The 15,873-nt window shown below is 33.7% G+C and overlaps 1 protein-coding gene across 1 annotated transcript; it reads left to right on the forward strand.

The window, feature by feature from the left end:
- The first annotated feature begins 6,260 nt into the window (after positions 1-6,260).
- Positions 6,261-14,500, forward strand: MANEA (mannosidase endo-alpha). The gene is made up of 4 exons (XM_010177143.1): positions 6,261-6,822; positions 10,374-10,483; positions 12,901-12,977; positions 13,694-14,500. The coding sequence occupies exons 1-4, from the start codon at positions 6,276-6,278 to the stop codon at positions 14,328-14,330; spliced, it is 1,371 nt and encodes a 456-aa protein (XP_010175445.1). The 5' UTR covers positions 6,261-6,275; the 3' UTR covers positions 14,331-14,500.
- Positions 14,501-15,873: the final 1,373 nt, after the last annotated feature.

Here is a 15,873-nt window from a genome sequence, read left to right on the forward strand (position 1 = left end):
TCGCTCCCCTTTCTGACTTCGAGCTCTTGTCAAGCAGCCTCACTGGGCAGCTGCCCGGGCTGTGAGCTGCCCCGGGGAGCCGGCTCGCAGGTGGCTCCCGATGAGGAAGCTGGCCGGAGGCTGCTTTCTTTTCATGTCCGTAGCTGCTCAAAGTTAGGTGCGTGCTTCAGTGTCCTTTGGAAGCAGGAGAACGCTAGCGTGTTAAAATCAAACACTCTTGTATATTAAATATAATTTAATGCTGGAGGTCGTCTTATCACGTTTAGAACAATGAAATGCAGCAGGATTGGTTTTGTTCTTGCTGCTATCTTTCTTAAATTATATGGTGGCTGCCCCCGCCCCCAAGGCCAGGTTGGATGAGGCTTTGAGCAACCTGGTCTAGTGGAAGGTGTCCCTGCTGATGGCAGGGGTGTTAGAACTAGATGATCTTTAAGGTCCCTTCCAACCCAAACCATTCTGATTCTGTAAATTGAAGTCTGCTTAGTGAAAAAAATCGTATTCCCTGTTTTGTGAATGATGCAGTTATCCATGTTAGAATTGTCATATTTCAAGTATCTCTTGCTAAACTGGGTGGACTGAAAAGAAACCGAATATTATTGGAAGGGCTTTAAAATATATATATTTAGTATGTAAGCACAGCTATAAAGTGTCTGCATGCCATGTGTAAAGTCTTCTTTCATCTTTGATGATTTTCAAGGGCTTTTTAAAAAAGTCTTTAGAAAAAGATTTTTCCTATGTAGACACTTTTTGAGAAATCTCCCATTTTTTTTAATACTAAAACACTCCAGAGTCTCTCACAGGGAGATGTGATCAGCCTCTGTTGCTTTTTTATTTGTTTTCCCCAGACCAGAATATGCAGTGTAAATGTGGTGGTTTGGACACGTGTTTATCAACCCTCGGGGAAGTTTACTAAATCTCACCTGGCCAACCAATTGGGAGCCAAAGTAATGCTTCTGGGTGCACATCTGCCTTTCCAGAACGAAGGGCTTAGAAAGCCTAGAAGCTTCAGCTCTGTCTAGAGCTGCTCTGTCACTTCAGAGTTTTCAGGTTCTTAGAGCTGGGAAATCTTGGGAGAAGCAAAGCTTAGAAAACTTAGCTGAGGAGTTTTGATACCAGCCATGAGCTACCAGCCTTAGTGACTTTTGGATGACCTTACCGTTGCATCAAGAAAGTCGATTTTTCAGAGCTTTTTTATGTATTGCACTTTCATTTGTTATGTTTAAGGAACATCAGAACAAATAAATTACATTTATTTGTAATGTATTTGCTGCTTCTTACTAAAATAGATACGCATATTTCTCTCTTGGAATCAGTAAAACTGAAAAAAACAACCCATAGGGTGGGGTATTGAAACTTGTGTTATCATATAACCAAAATGATCTAGAGTAATTAAAACTTTTTTTCTCTCTCTCTCTCTGACTAAAGAAACAGCCTTATTTTGGGAAATGTGATGGAAGAAAAAAAGCTCTGTTATCTGTCCATCTGTATGCTTTTTTCTTCATATAGTGGAAAGGACAAACAGAAGGTTTTCCTGCAGGATAACTTAAGGATACAAAAAGCAGCAGTGAGGGGGAAAAAAAAAAGAAAAGAAAAGAAAAGAAACATCACTGTCAAGTATGAGCTTGAATGGGAGAGGTTATCCTTGAGACAGGCTTGCTATTAAGTTTGGCGAATAGTTTAGAAAATGCTTCAGCTTTTTTCACAGGCACTTTTTTCATGGAGGTACTAGTTGTTTTAGGAAGGAAATAAGATTTTGTACTGCTGTGATGAGTTTCATGCTATTTATTCCCATGTAAGAAACAAATTAATTTGGAACAGATGTGGTCATAGGTGGACAAATATACTTACATTTATTTTGTGCTTTTGAGTCTATATAGCAGCTTACAAACTAAAAGTAAAAAAACTGTGTAAGATTTTTTTGGAGAAGGAGACTGAATGTTATGGAAATAGAGGTTCTATTCCTTCATTGTAAGCTTCGTATTTTTCTGATGTGTAATGAAGGAAATTGTAATGTCTGTTATCACAAAACATCAGTTGACTTCTGTGCTTTTGGTCTGAGCCTGAAGGTAACAATTCATTATTTGAAAAAATGTGTGTGGTATTGAAGACCACCTTGACAGAGTTAACTGAAGATCCTGACTTCTTCAGGCGCCTTTCAGTGGAAAATTTGCCAAAGAACTTTCCAGTATAGAGTGACTGGGTGATTAAAAAAAAAATTCAAAAATAAAAAAAAAAAAAAAAATTTTAAAATATGTAGTGCAATGCACAGAGTATTTTTTTTAAAAAAACCCTACATTTATTTTAAAAAATATATAGTGTAATGTACAGAATAAATAAAATATTTTTTCATTTCACAGTAATGACCTCCAAGCTTATTTTTACTAGAATTTTTTACAATAATTCTGTAGTCAGGTTGTGTGTATTATCTGTGAACTGAATTGATAGCAGAAATTTTTGCAAAAGGGATAGGGAGCAAAAATATATATATATATATTTTTTTTTTAAAGGGTGAAGAAAAAAAAAAGGGCAATTTTATGTCCAGGATGCATGTTGAAAGTCACACAGTATTAAAATTTATTTCCTTAATCTCAGAAAGGAAGGATGTAGTGGAGCTGAAACAGTACAGAAAAGAAACACCTCCAAAATGTTTAAATGTATCCAGCGATACAGTATACAGATTAGGCAGACTAGAAATTTCTCTAAAGGAAAACTCAGAGAACCTGATAGAAGCAATTGAATTGTTAGAGAAGTAGAAAATGTAAATAGTAATAAATATATGCAAACAAATGCTTGCGTACTCTGCTTTCTAATTTGAAAACTAGGGCCATCAAATTAAACTAGCAGGTGAGTTTCTCAACAGAAAGTGTTTTTTTTTTCATGTTGTACAAAGAAATGACCTTTTGTTCAGGAATTCTCTGATCCACAAATAGCTGAAGATGCCTAATTATTCTGGTGAACCATTGCTGTACATTGGACCTCTTCTTTCACCATAGGCAGAGACTGGTGATCTAAACTAACTTGTTCTTCCTTCTGACCTGTTACAGATGTTTTGTTAGGGTGGGGGGTTTTTTTGTTTGTTTGTTTTTTTGTTTCATTTTGTTTTTCTGTTAAAATGAATTCACTAGACAAGAGGAAGAGCTTGAGCTACTTACATTTTTGGCTGGTACACCAACATGGATCAACAAAATTGGGGTTAGAATCTAAAAGCTGCTACTAGTTCACAAGTCCTAATGAGTCAGAGTAACTGTCTGCATGTGAGATCTTAATCTGCATAAAGCTGAAGTTATTCAGACTCTTTTTCCTACTGTTAGATCCAAATGCACCCAACAGTCCAAGGCAAGATACTTCATAAGTGTGTAGGAATGACCTGTGTACTTCAGTAAATTGAAGTCAAATTCTAAAATTTGGATGTCCATGGCAGAAATACAGAATCACAGCTATACTATCTCTAATGGCTGTTGAATCAGAAATCTATTCTAAGTTTTTTACAGTTCCAAGGATAGACATAACTTCAGGTAGCTGTTTCACATGGCATATTTGTTCAGTCTGTGTCCCCAGTATTACTGTTCTGCTGTGGCACTGGCACTGATGAGCATAATTTATCTGTCACTGTCTCTAAAGAGTAGCTCTGAACAAGGTTAAATGACATAATGCCAGCATTGTCAACCTGCAGCTCTTCAGTACAGCTTTCACAGTATAGGTATCTATGCCAGGGCTGAGTTGTCTCATCATTGTTAAGACTGATGTTTCCCCAAAACACAAATCTTTATCATAGGTATCACTTGTAGAAATTTTGCACTATGTATGCTTATTAGAGATTCATGGTAGACAAGGGTCTATCCTGATGCTAGTCAAATATTAGTAAATATGCTGCTCATTTTTTAATATACTTTAATGATAGATATTCCATTGAAAAAAATACTTGTTGAAATAAGAACATGGAACACTAAGATCAATTCCTGACACTTCAGAGAAAGCACTTCATGGGAGTGAAATCTTGATGCAGTAGAGGGTTTTAGTAGTAGTTATATCAAACAAAGAATAAAAAGGAACAGTTTCTTCGATACAGAACAGGAAAGCCCAAGTGAAAGACCTTATGAACATTCTAACTATAGACATTACATTCATTAATTATTTTTTTATAAAAGAGATGAGATAAAATAATAATTGCAGAAGTAATTTATCACTGTCAGTCCTGAATGTTGTTTGATGAATATCAATAGCATCTGGGTTATATTAAAGAACATTGAATACATTAATACATTAGCTGGTTGAATAATATTGTTTCCTTAAAAAAGAAAATAAAAAAAAAAATCCTGACCCTTTAGGAAAGTTCAGTTTGTTTAATCCCCAAATTGAGTTAAACTGCCAGGGAGGGTAGCATGATAGACTAGAAAGAAGGCTGACATAGGAAAAATATAGAAGTAGTAGAAGTAGTTTGAATGTATTTGAAGTTAATTTCTTATTAGAAGAAAAATGTTTTGGACTCCAAATAATCTCTTTGACAAAGTTCAAAGACCTTGGGGATGGATTGTGAGCTACAGAAAAAGAACGCTATCATTTGAAATAAAGCAATGTGAAATCTGTTGATGAAAAGTCTTAATGAAGTACTGTAAGCATATATGCCCTAAAATAATTTTCCCTGACAGTAACCACAGGTATGATTTCACAATCCAGTTGAGCAAAATGAGCAGCATAACTTTTGTTCTCTTCCCTTCCCCCATCTGTGCTTTTAACTCTTTTGTTGGCATTAGTGCTGTGTCTGATACTCATTCAGCTGAGCCAGCTCTCTAACAAGGTGAAAGTGCATAGGGGTCTTTTTGTTGTTTATTTTTGAGATGGTAACAGGGTTTTGCTGTTGAAGTGTATGGGTGACCTTACTGCAAAAACCCGATGAATCCCAGAGATAACTAAAGATAGACAGCAGGATGAACGGATTAAGATTGGAAATGGAAGCAGAACTTCACTTTTTGGCAGTGTCATATCATACTGCTAATCCAACTCAGGCTGTATTGTTAAAAAGCATATTCTAAAATTCCTTGTCTAAAATTATCACAGCAGTAACAAATAGAGTGTTGTGACAGCTGAGCTATATGTTAATGTACTTGTAACAGTAGTAAAGAGCATTGGTAGGAAACTAAGGTGAGATAAAATTATTTTAAAATGACCTGTGTATATCTCAGTAAATTAAAGTAAGATTTTAATATTTGCAGGTCAGTGACAGAAATACAAAATCACAGCTATGCCATGTCTAATGGCTGTTGAATCAGAAATGTATTTTAAGATTTTCCAGTGTAATATTGTCAGTTTTATGCATAATCTTGTTCCACATAATTCTGTGGTAACCTAAATTTTGTTAATCCTTTTCTCTGGCTCTCTTGTGCTTAAAGTTGAACAGGAATTAAAGTTATAAATAAAGTAATCAGGCATTCCATTATACTGATTTTCTTCCCCCTACTTTAAGGGCTCAGATCTTGCTTGTGTACTATTGGTCTTGTTTTGAACTTAGTCCTGGAATACTACATGAAGTGTCACACAGCTGTGACATAGTACTAACAGGCTGCCAGCAGCTAACTCACAGGCTTTCTGGTTGAGGTACATCCTTAATGCTATGCTGCTTTTTGTTTGCATGATTCAGAAAACAAATTAGAATTTTAGATCTGTAAAGTTGCAAAGCATCATTGTTTCAAGTTTAATTTGCCAAAGTATTTAGTCAGTGTGTTGATTAACTAAACACAAAGTGATTGGTCCAAAGACAGTAAATAGGTTAGTAAAAGAAACCTGTATTCTGAACTTCTGTCCTGTTCTGTTTTGTCCTTTTTTCTTGTTCTACTACATTGTTCTCCTTTCATGGCTTCTGCTTTTTTCCTTCTATTTTCTCTGCTATTTCTATCACACTTGTCAAAACATGATAGTTCTGCAATAATGTAACCAGAATTTCCATTTCATGAGATTTATTTGGATTAGGAAAACAATGAAGTTCAAAAGTAAGAGGTTTTATAAAATATGTGAGTTCTTGGTGGTAGAACCTCAGAATGTGACATATATTCTCAAATGCAGAAATGCTTTTTCTTCTGCCTATCCCCTGCAAAGGACTGTTAGTTATGCAGTCAGTGTATGCATCACATTTGTCTCCATATTATTTCTATTATGTAGAAACTTTATGAAGCATTTCATACTGTTGAATTAGGTAATAAGAAATCTGACCTTAAAATATTTGTCTTTTGATCAGTTGCGGCCAAAATCCTTCTGTTTGGATTCTGAACTATGACATCATGGCAAGATTTCGCAGAAGAACCTGCATCATTTTGTTGCTTTTTATTTTGTTTATTTGCTCCATAATGATGGCTTTGAAGACTCTGAGACCTGACAGAGCTGGCTTTGGGGATCCATTTGGACTTGGTTTGTTGCCCGAGCTTCAACAACGGACGATGCTCTTAGACAATAACCAGAATTCACTAAATAGAGTTCAAGATACTGTAACACGTGTCAGTAATTTCCATAGTGTCGCAGTCAATACTGTGAAAGCATCTATGGCTCCTGTAAACAAGCTGGAAGAAGAGCTGTCTTCTCCTAATTATAACTTCCACATATTCTACTACAGTTGGTTTGGGAATCCACAGTTTGATGGTAAATATATTCACTGGAACCATCCATTGTTGCCACATTGGGATCCCAAAATTGCAAACAATTATCCAAAGGGAAGGCATAATCCTCCTGAGGACATTGGGGCCAACTTTTATCCTGAACTTGGATCTTACAGTTCCAAAGACCCTTCTGTCATAGAATCCCACATGAAACAAATGCGTTCAGCTTCAACTGGTAATGAATGTTAACATTTCAGCATGTTGTTCGTTTATCCAGCTTTAAATATGTGAATGAACACAACTGACCCATTCTTCCATTTTCTATGTAATTCTGAAAGTGTCTGAAACTAGTAAATGCCTTTGTATTTCTGCGTTTTAACCCCCAACCAAAATCTTAATCTTCAAAGCTGTGTCTGATGAGTGTAACAGCACAGAAACTTAAGAACTATATTTGTAATCCTGTAGGTGCACATGTTTCATGACTTACTGTTAAGCACTGATAACAGATGTAGAAAATACAGAAACCACTGCTAGAATATATTATCTGTGTATTTTATTTTTGGAGATTAATACTTCAGTTTTAAGAACAGCTTTCAGTAAATGATGTTAATGTGGTTATGGGGTAGTCTGTTTAAATAGTTTTTTTTTTTCTTTTTTCTTTCTGAATTCTTTGTGTGTAATAACAATTATGTAATAATTCATATGTCAAAGAGCATGTAGGATTATAGCTTTTATATTATATTTTATGCAGTGTATTTTTAGGTGTTCTCATTATTTATGGAAATGTCTAATCCAGACCTTCTTGAATTTAGGCATGATAGTTTAAATGCAGCTAATTATAGTTTATTTCTTTGTCCAAAAGTATCTTTTTTTTCAATATAAATTGATGTTCCTTTTCTCTAAATAAGATGGACTATATACATAAGAGCATTCAGTATATTTTTGGTGTCATTCTTTGTTGTTGGGCTTTGTAGTCTTTTTTATGTTAATCTTCTTTAAAATAAGCAGTCATATAGGCTAAAATTGAAGTCTGAACAGCTTCTGTAAATGTCACAGGAGCAACATGACCAGAGCTTATAGCATTAGCGTGCTAATTGAATAACTTTCATTCACCTCATCATTAAGGTTTGATGTAATTGTTATATTCCCATTAGTAGTGTTTATTTGGATAATGTTCAGTTCTTGGTTTTTGTTTTCTCCTGGTTTTTAACCTAACCTATTTTGTACGAGGGTTAATACAAATTTAGGAATTTTCTCACCCTTTTCAGTAATAACATAACTCCATTAACAGGAACACCAGCAACAGTGGGGAAAATTTGCAGAGAAATCTCAGGTATTAGTTGCAAGTAAACACTTTTTTAGTCTTATCTAAAGCAAAATAATTCATAATAGTGTGACGAAAGCAGAGAGGGCACTTGTAGTTTTAGAAGAATCTGTGATGTTTCTCGTCCTCTTAAAACAAATGTCTAATAAAGCTGAACTGCTGGTGGAAAAGGGGCCAAATACTAGGAAAAAATGCTTTGCAAAATAAGGTTTTTTAGTATTGAAGTTAGCTTTCTATTTAAAACTCAGGAATGTGAATGAATTGCTTCCTGTGACACACTGTTTTTAACATATTACTGATATTTATCTAAAGTGATTTTTTTTTCTGCTGTTATTCTGACTTACAGATTTAAGTACGCTTCAATTTGTTCTCTTACATCTAGATTTGACCAACATAAATCAGCTTCTTTCCCTCAGATCGTTACTTCAAATATTGCATCTTTTTTTTAATAGGAATTATACTTTGTTTATTTTTTATGTACTATGAGGTTAACTATTTGCAGTTTCTTCTTTTTATCTCTTAACCAATGTCTAATCCATGACTAAATTTTACATTCTGTCAAATAATAATTTTTCTTTTAGTCTTTTTTGAAGCTTTATCAAGGATCTTACAAAAGAAGAAAAATGTAAGCAGTTCCTTCAGCTAATATTGTGTAGTGATCAAAGGCATATAAGAGATTGAAGCAGCAGGAGTCTCATGCAGTTCTTCTCTATATTCTTCTTATATTTTACAATTGTTTCCTTATTTATTTCCTATTTTTTAACAGATGAATACAATAGATTTTATTCCTCAGATTGCTTGGTGAAATTTATTTTTCTTGTACAGGCCTATTTTTGTGGTATTCCAGTTTGAAGTCCTTAATTTTTCTTGAATGACTTTACTCTGGTTTTAAACATGTTTGGTTTTGGTTTTTTTGGTTGGTTTTTTTTTTTTTTTTTAGACTCTTGAAGTGCTACCTAACTTTAGTATTCATGTGGTTAAAAATAAGTAGTCTTTCTCAGGAAAAGACCACAGCAGACATGAATTTAGGTTCCTTGATGAACAATTCTGTCTCCTGAACTTTTCCCTGTTTCCTAAAGGTATAGAAAAGGGATGTATTCAAGATACCTTGAGTATAACCTGTTAGTTGCTCCTGTTCTACTTGTCCTTTACATCTTATTCATTTGAACTTTGTCCTTTTCTTTTGTGTGAAATAAAAGATAGGGTGATAAAATGCAGTAAAAATATTGCATTTTTCTTGTCCTTGAGCAGACTATCTCTTGTGACAGTCTATTATTTATGATTCTTTTTGATAAAATGTGGAGAGAATATGCTGATGGTAGTTGAACTAACTTCTTGTATGTATAGTGAGCTCAAATCCCTGGTTTTGATGTTAGAAGACAATTTTGTATCCACTCTAATTTATGCTTTCTTTTTCATAATTTTGAACTTATTTGTTTGGAATCTGTTAGTCAGAAATGTTATAATGTTAGTAAAATAGATGGAATTTAGACTATGTACTTCCTTATCTCAGTGACCTGGTTTGTGTACTTAAATCTTTACCTAGTTATAAAGAAACACATTGACTTATTCTTCCATATATTTTAAATAGTATTGTTAGGAAAATATTCCTACATCAGTATTTCAAGTATTTCTTTCTGTCTTGCTTTCTTCCTGATATTATTTTCCAGCTACACACCTAAGAGATCTAACTTTTTTATCTGACAACATTTTATTTTAGAAGGAGAGGGTTTAGCCTTTCTGAAGAGGTATGTGTTCTTTTGCTTTCATAGAGAGCATCAGGAAAATTTACAGTATAGGGACATTGTATTTGTTGTCATCTTTTTTGACAGGAATAGTAACATCCTTAAATTGTTGACAGTTACTCAAGCTTTTTTTTTTTTTTTTTAGGTAACAAATTTAGAAACTAATTTCACATGGCTGGAAGGGTGGATTACCCCATAACACATGCTTTTAGCAAGAAGGAAATTTGGGGAATTACAGTCACTACTAGTATGAAATGGTTTTGTAGTAGAGCCAGAGGTACCATGCAGAAATATGGTAGGGACTAAAGTTTCATAAAATAAGAATCTCTTTCATCTAATCCTATGTGTCTTGATATTCTCTGGCTCTGCTGTGGCATAGCTATAATGCCTTAGTTGGGAGCATTCTCCTCCTCTTGGTACAACCTGGAGATTAGGATGCTGTGCTGAAAAGTGGGAGGGAATGGCTCTTAAGTGTTAAACTTGGGACACTGATTGCAGATTTGTTCCCTTGACAGATTATTTTACCACTGATTTATTGTCTTATAAACAAAGAGAGAAGTTAAAATCCACTCTGAGAATACTACGATTTCATAATTATTTAAAAAGTAATTTGAAATTCTCATTTATATTATATAGATTTCACATCAAATGATAAATATAACTCACGATGATGTTTTATGTTAAACATTATTTAAAACTTAAGTTTTGTATTTTCAGGTGTAATAGTGCTTTCATGGTACCCACCGGGTATGGCTGATGAAAATGGAGAACCCACTGATGATTTAGTGCCTGTTATTTTGGATTATGCACACAAATATAATCTAAAGGTAAAGTATTTTTAAGATGCATAAAATAGGACTACTTAGGAAAGTAAACCTTGCTGAGAGTTCACTACATTTGACTCACGGTGTAGAGCAGGGAGGTTTGTCCCATAATGGTGGCTTCTTTTTCTTTCTCCTGTTATACTTTTGGGTCATCGAAGCAGGTATAAATGCCCTTTGATTTACACTGAGTTTTGATAAGACCTAAACAATATTGCCTTACAACTAGAATAGCTATCATAGTCTGCCTTTTTTTTTTGTTTGGGTTCAGATCTAAAGCATACAGAATCTGAGGTATGTTGTAGATTTTATTTTTTTATGAAAAAGTTTTTAAAAATAGACAAAATGTTGTTTTCAAATTAGCCTTGAGAGTTGAGGGAAGTCTTACATATTTCAAAATATTATGGAGTACAATGATCTATAAACTACGGAACTATGAGAAAGAAGAAAGTCCAAGCTAATTTTTTGCATTACTGCATAACTTAATGGTTGCTTGATCATAGAGATCAGGAGCAAGCATCTATGAGTAATAAAGAGGGATTTAGAAGTTCTTGCTTGAATGAATATTGAAGGTATCGGGAACACTTGGCTTGAACAGTAAGGTCAAAGAGGTGCTGCTCTGACTTTAGGTTACTCCAAGGCATAGCAGCATAGAAAGACTAAATTACCAGCTTTCTGAAATAGATGAAAGATCAAATCAAGTAAATATTATGTGGCTTGATCAGCAGAATCTAAAATCATGGCTTGATTTTGTTTATTTTTAGAATAAAACTTGTATTTTCCTTTGGGATAAAGAAAACATGCATTGTCTTTTAGTCTTGCAGAGTAATAAATTTGAGGTTTTAAATTATTAAGTACCTGTATATATTTAATCTCTGGAGGCTGTTGCTTGTGCTGGGGACTAAAAATACAGCCTGTTTATCTGCTGTGTTTTAGTTGGTCATGCAAGTTGCAGATTTGCAGAGAAATTTTCTCTCACTAGTAGCAACTGTAGATTCTTTGACAAGCAGGAAGAAGGTAAAAAGGATAAATCAGATACAGAAGTAATTTTTAAACTGTTAAAAATGCTGTGTGATTTGCATTATGTGACATAAGTTGCACATATGTAATAGTAAATTATTAAAAAGAAAAAAAAAGTATTACCCATCCTAAAATTTTTAGATCATCTTATGGAGCTTAGTCTCACCTAAAAGAGCTTATTAACATTCAAGTCTCTCAAAGGAGCCAAGGCAAAATGAAATAAGCCACAAAGGAAAGTGCATGTAATATTATGGTAATGATTGGAATATGGATGGAACTGCTGTTATTGCTTGGAGTAATTACTGGAATACAGATTTAAGTATAGATTCTACCAGGGAATGATACCTTCACTGTAATGTTTTTTAAACATTCTTGTACTAGTAAGTTATTACAGTTAAGTGTTAGGAATGTCAGTAGACCAAAACCAACATAAAAAATACATTTCTGTTATGTCTGCTAAATACAAATCTGCAAAAAGATATGTCCTTTTGATGTGCCTGGCATGATAGTTGGAAATGAAATATGAAGTTATAGTGCTCTTCAGCCTTTCCTGACATCCTAGTGATTTAGTCTAGCACTGTATTTTTCGATAGTTTGTACCTAATAGAGATAGATATTGGCTCTACAATGGAAATTTGCTACTGTTGCAGAGTTGTTTAAGACTTTATTATGTGCATTCTGCTCTAAAATTACTTCTGAAAAACTAGTTGCTTTGATTAATGTAATATGCTTTTCCATTTAATTGTATATTTGAAAATAATGGCATTTTTACATGGAAATTACTTCACTTGTATAGATTAAATAATTCCATAAGCACCAAGCTTGAAATTCAGAGCAGTAGCAAGTACGTTATATTAGATTTAGTTACAAGAGTTTAGTGCTGTTGATAAATATATAAAATTTTAATTAAAATTTTCCTATCCCATATCTTAAAATCTATTTTGATTTTGAGAACTCTCCTTGAAGAATTATCTATAGCAAATTTAATACATTGTTTAGAAATTAAATATTAAAATATTTCATTGGTTAGTCAGTTCTTTGACATTAAAATAGGTAATATTTTATTTCAATTTTTAGTTTCTGCTGTAGTTTTTTTAAGTTTTCTGAAGCATGCTTATTACTTACTGTAGCCTAGGGAAAACAAAAGCAGTGTTTTGTTTTAATGTAAAAACCTAAATATTTAATCTATTACCAAATTTCCTTGGATCTGAAGTTTCTAATCTTAGCAATGCAGGAGTTAAATTAGGGTTGGATTACGCTAAAAGTAGACTAGTGAAAATGTCTGCTCTGTTAAGAAGAACTATATTTAATGTGACTGGTACTTGCTTCATATGATATGTGGTGCCCACATATTCTGTTGTATTTCCCATTTGTGTTGCTCTTACTACGTCTTCATGTTTCAGGTCACTTTTCATATTGAACCTTACAAAGACAGAGATGATCGCAGTATGTACCACAATGTCAAATACATCATTGACAAGTGAGTGCTTTCAGAATGATTTCCTTTGGAGTTTATTACATGCTGGTTTAGGGGTCTTGTGCATATTATCTAAATCTTGGAAGAGTATGTAAGAATGTATACTGAGACAGAAGAAAACTGTAAGAAACTTTGTTCATATTTCAGTGGTACAAAACTTAGTCTGTTTTTTAAATATTGAAGTGTGAATTTTGCATAGATACTCAAATGTAAATTGCTTTGAACATTCATTAGTATCACAAGTCATGATACTTCAGTTTAAAGCAGTTAAATTATTAGCTACATGATATATAAATTAAACATACATTTTATAGTGACAAACTAGCAACTAGAGCTTTAATGTGTTGACCTTTAATGATCTTAATTCAGCTTGACAAATACTGTACAGCTACTAGTTGTGTTGTTTATCAGTGCTACTTAGCATGTTTTATTTAATCCTGAATTAGAGAATTGCCCTTCAGAGAAAACTAATACCTATACTTATAATCAAGGTATTGATTATACCAGTTTAACACTAAGTTACTAATTTGTAGCCATTTAAGAGTTCTTTGCAGATTCATTATTTACTTCAGCAAATACTGGACTGAAAATGGATATCAATTGCTGTTTTGAAGCACATGCACTGTCTTTTTAAATTAGTTTTTAGGAAATGTATTTAGGTCAGATTATAAAACAGTATTTTCCAAATTTTGTCTTAACGATACTTGTTTGCTTTATAGATATGGAGGCCATCCAGCCTTTTACAGGCATAAGACCAGCACAGGCAGACTTCTTCCCATGTTTTATGTTTATGATTCTTACGTAACTATTCCTGAAATATGGGCAAATCTGTTAACTGTTTCTGGATCCCAGACTATTCGAAATACTCCGTATGATGCATTATTCATTGCACTTCTTGTAGAAGAAAGACACAAGCATGACATTCACAGAAGTGGCTTTGATGGAATGTACACATACTTTGCCACCAATGGCTTCTCCTATGGCTCATCTCATCATAATTGGGCAAGTTTAAAAGCCTTTTGTGACAGTAACAACTTAATGTTTATTCCCAGTGTGGGGCCAGGGTATATTGATACCAGTATCCGACCATGGAACAACCACAACACCCGTAACCGTGTCAATGGGAAGTACTATGAGACTGCCTTCAGTGCAGCCCTTTTGGTGCGACCAGAAATTATTTCTATTACATCTTTTAATGAATGGCATGAGGGAACTCAGATTGAAAAAGCTGTCCCCAAACGGACTGGGCAGGTGGTTTACCTTGATTATAAGCCCCATAAACCAAATGTTTACCTAGAGCTTACTCAGAAGTGGTCTGAGAAGTACAGAAAAGAACAAGAACAGTGGCTTATGTGAGCTGTTGCTGCTGCAGTTGTGTCCTAACACATTGACTACATTGAGAAAGAACTGAGAGCTGAAAAATCTGTTATTAAATGTCTTTATTATAGATATGTTAAAATTATTATATCCCTTGAATGTATATGCAATACTACTGAATTTGAAATTTGAAGAGTAAAAAGACGATGAGAATATTGGCATTTCTGTCTTGGATACTGTAGTTCAAGAATATTTTGGGAAAATTCTGGATTTTTGTTGAGGTTTGTTTGTTTGTTTGTTTGTTGTTTTGATTTGGGTTTTTTTTAAACTTCCTAACTTGCATGCTGAGCTTCCAGAACATCTGCATGGGATAACTTTACACAACTAAAGTAGAACAAAAACTTGGTGTAGTTATCCTTACTTCCTTTATTCTTCTGGTTGTGTTTCTAATCAAAGTGATGTTGTAATCTAAATTTTTATCCTGATAGCTTCTTGCAGGATGCTTGTCTGTAGTGTGTGGAATAATCTACATCTACTGTTTTTAATGCTTTACACACAGGGAGTTCTCGACATATGACTAGCTTGTGGTAAAACCACTGAAGAGATATGTGTGATGCAACACTGGTGGTTTTTGTTATTTAAAAAAAAAAAAAAAAAGGATTTGAAGGATTGAGTTCCAAAGAACTGCTGAAAGATTTCTATTTTACTTCCATTTGTTCTGTTCGGTACATGGTGTAGACGTTTGCAGATTACTGAATACTGACCAGTAACATAGTTTTTTCTATGTTACTTTGAATTCTAAAAAAATTAAATTTAAAACAATTTAATTAAAAACAATTTTTAAAAAATTGTTTGAAACTGAGAGTGGAAAAGCTTTTTTTGAGGGGGAATAACCCCTAAGCGTGCAAAAAATATCTAAATCTTTTGCTGATTTGCGTTGTCTGCTAATTCACTGCAGACACATATCTAGTGTGGTTTTTAAAATGTTTAAAGATTCTAAAGTTAATATCTTCCTAGTCCTACAATAAATACGATTTTAGGAAATATTTTTATTTGTTTCAGATTTAGAAGCAATCTAGTTTGATGACAATGACAGCAACTACCCTTTAATTTGAAATCTGAGACTTCTATTTTTCATATACTTCACCTTGTTCCAGGACTCAGAATAGGAGATACTAAAATCTTGTTATCATTCAGATAAGCTCCCTACCAACACTACCTTTGATACTGTGGTGTGTCTGGAAATGGGTACTTTCAGACGTAGGAATCTCACCTTTCAAATGTTGTGATTTTTAACTGTTTTTCTTAATGAAGCTTGAAAGGACCAAGTCACATGGACATGTCTCCCCAGCAGTCTTTTTTTTTGACATTTTCATACAACTCCATAGAAAAGTCTTGAACTTTGGCATAATAGAAATTTCAGTGTTTCATTTATTTGCAGCAAGTGTTTAATCTGTAGCAAAGTGGGGTTTTTGTAGTTTTTGTTTTGTGGGTTTTTTTTATTTATATATGATATGCTCATCCTGTGTTTTAGTTTATACCTTGGAAGAGTTGTGACCACTAGAATTCCATTTATTTCAGC

This window comes from Antrostomus carolinensis, unplaced genomic scaffold, assembly GCF_000700745.2.
Source record: "Antrostomus carolinensis isolate BGI_N321 unplaced genomic scaffold, ASM70074v2 scaffold50641, whole genome shotgun sequence".
NCBI classification, from domain to species: Eukaryota; Metazoa; Chordata; class Aves; order Caprimulgiformes; family Caprimulgidae; genus Antrostomus; species Antrostomus carolinensis.

What these genes read in the sequence shown, in the direction of transcription:
- MANEA (XM_010177143.1), top strand. Translation starts at nt 6,276, where the DNA reads ATGGCAAGATTTCGCAGAAGAACCTGCATCATTTTGTTGCTTTTTATT. An exon ending in AATGCGTTCAGCTTCAACTG is followed by an intron (nt 6,823 to 10,373) that starts GTAATGAATGTT and finishes TTGTATTTTCAG; the next exon opens with GTGTAATAGTGCTTTCATGG. An exon ending in GTCAAATACATCATTGACAA is followed by an intron (nt 12,978 to 13,693) that starts GTGAGTGCTTTC and finishes TTTGCTTTATAG; the next exon opens with ATATGGAGGCCATCCAGCCT.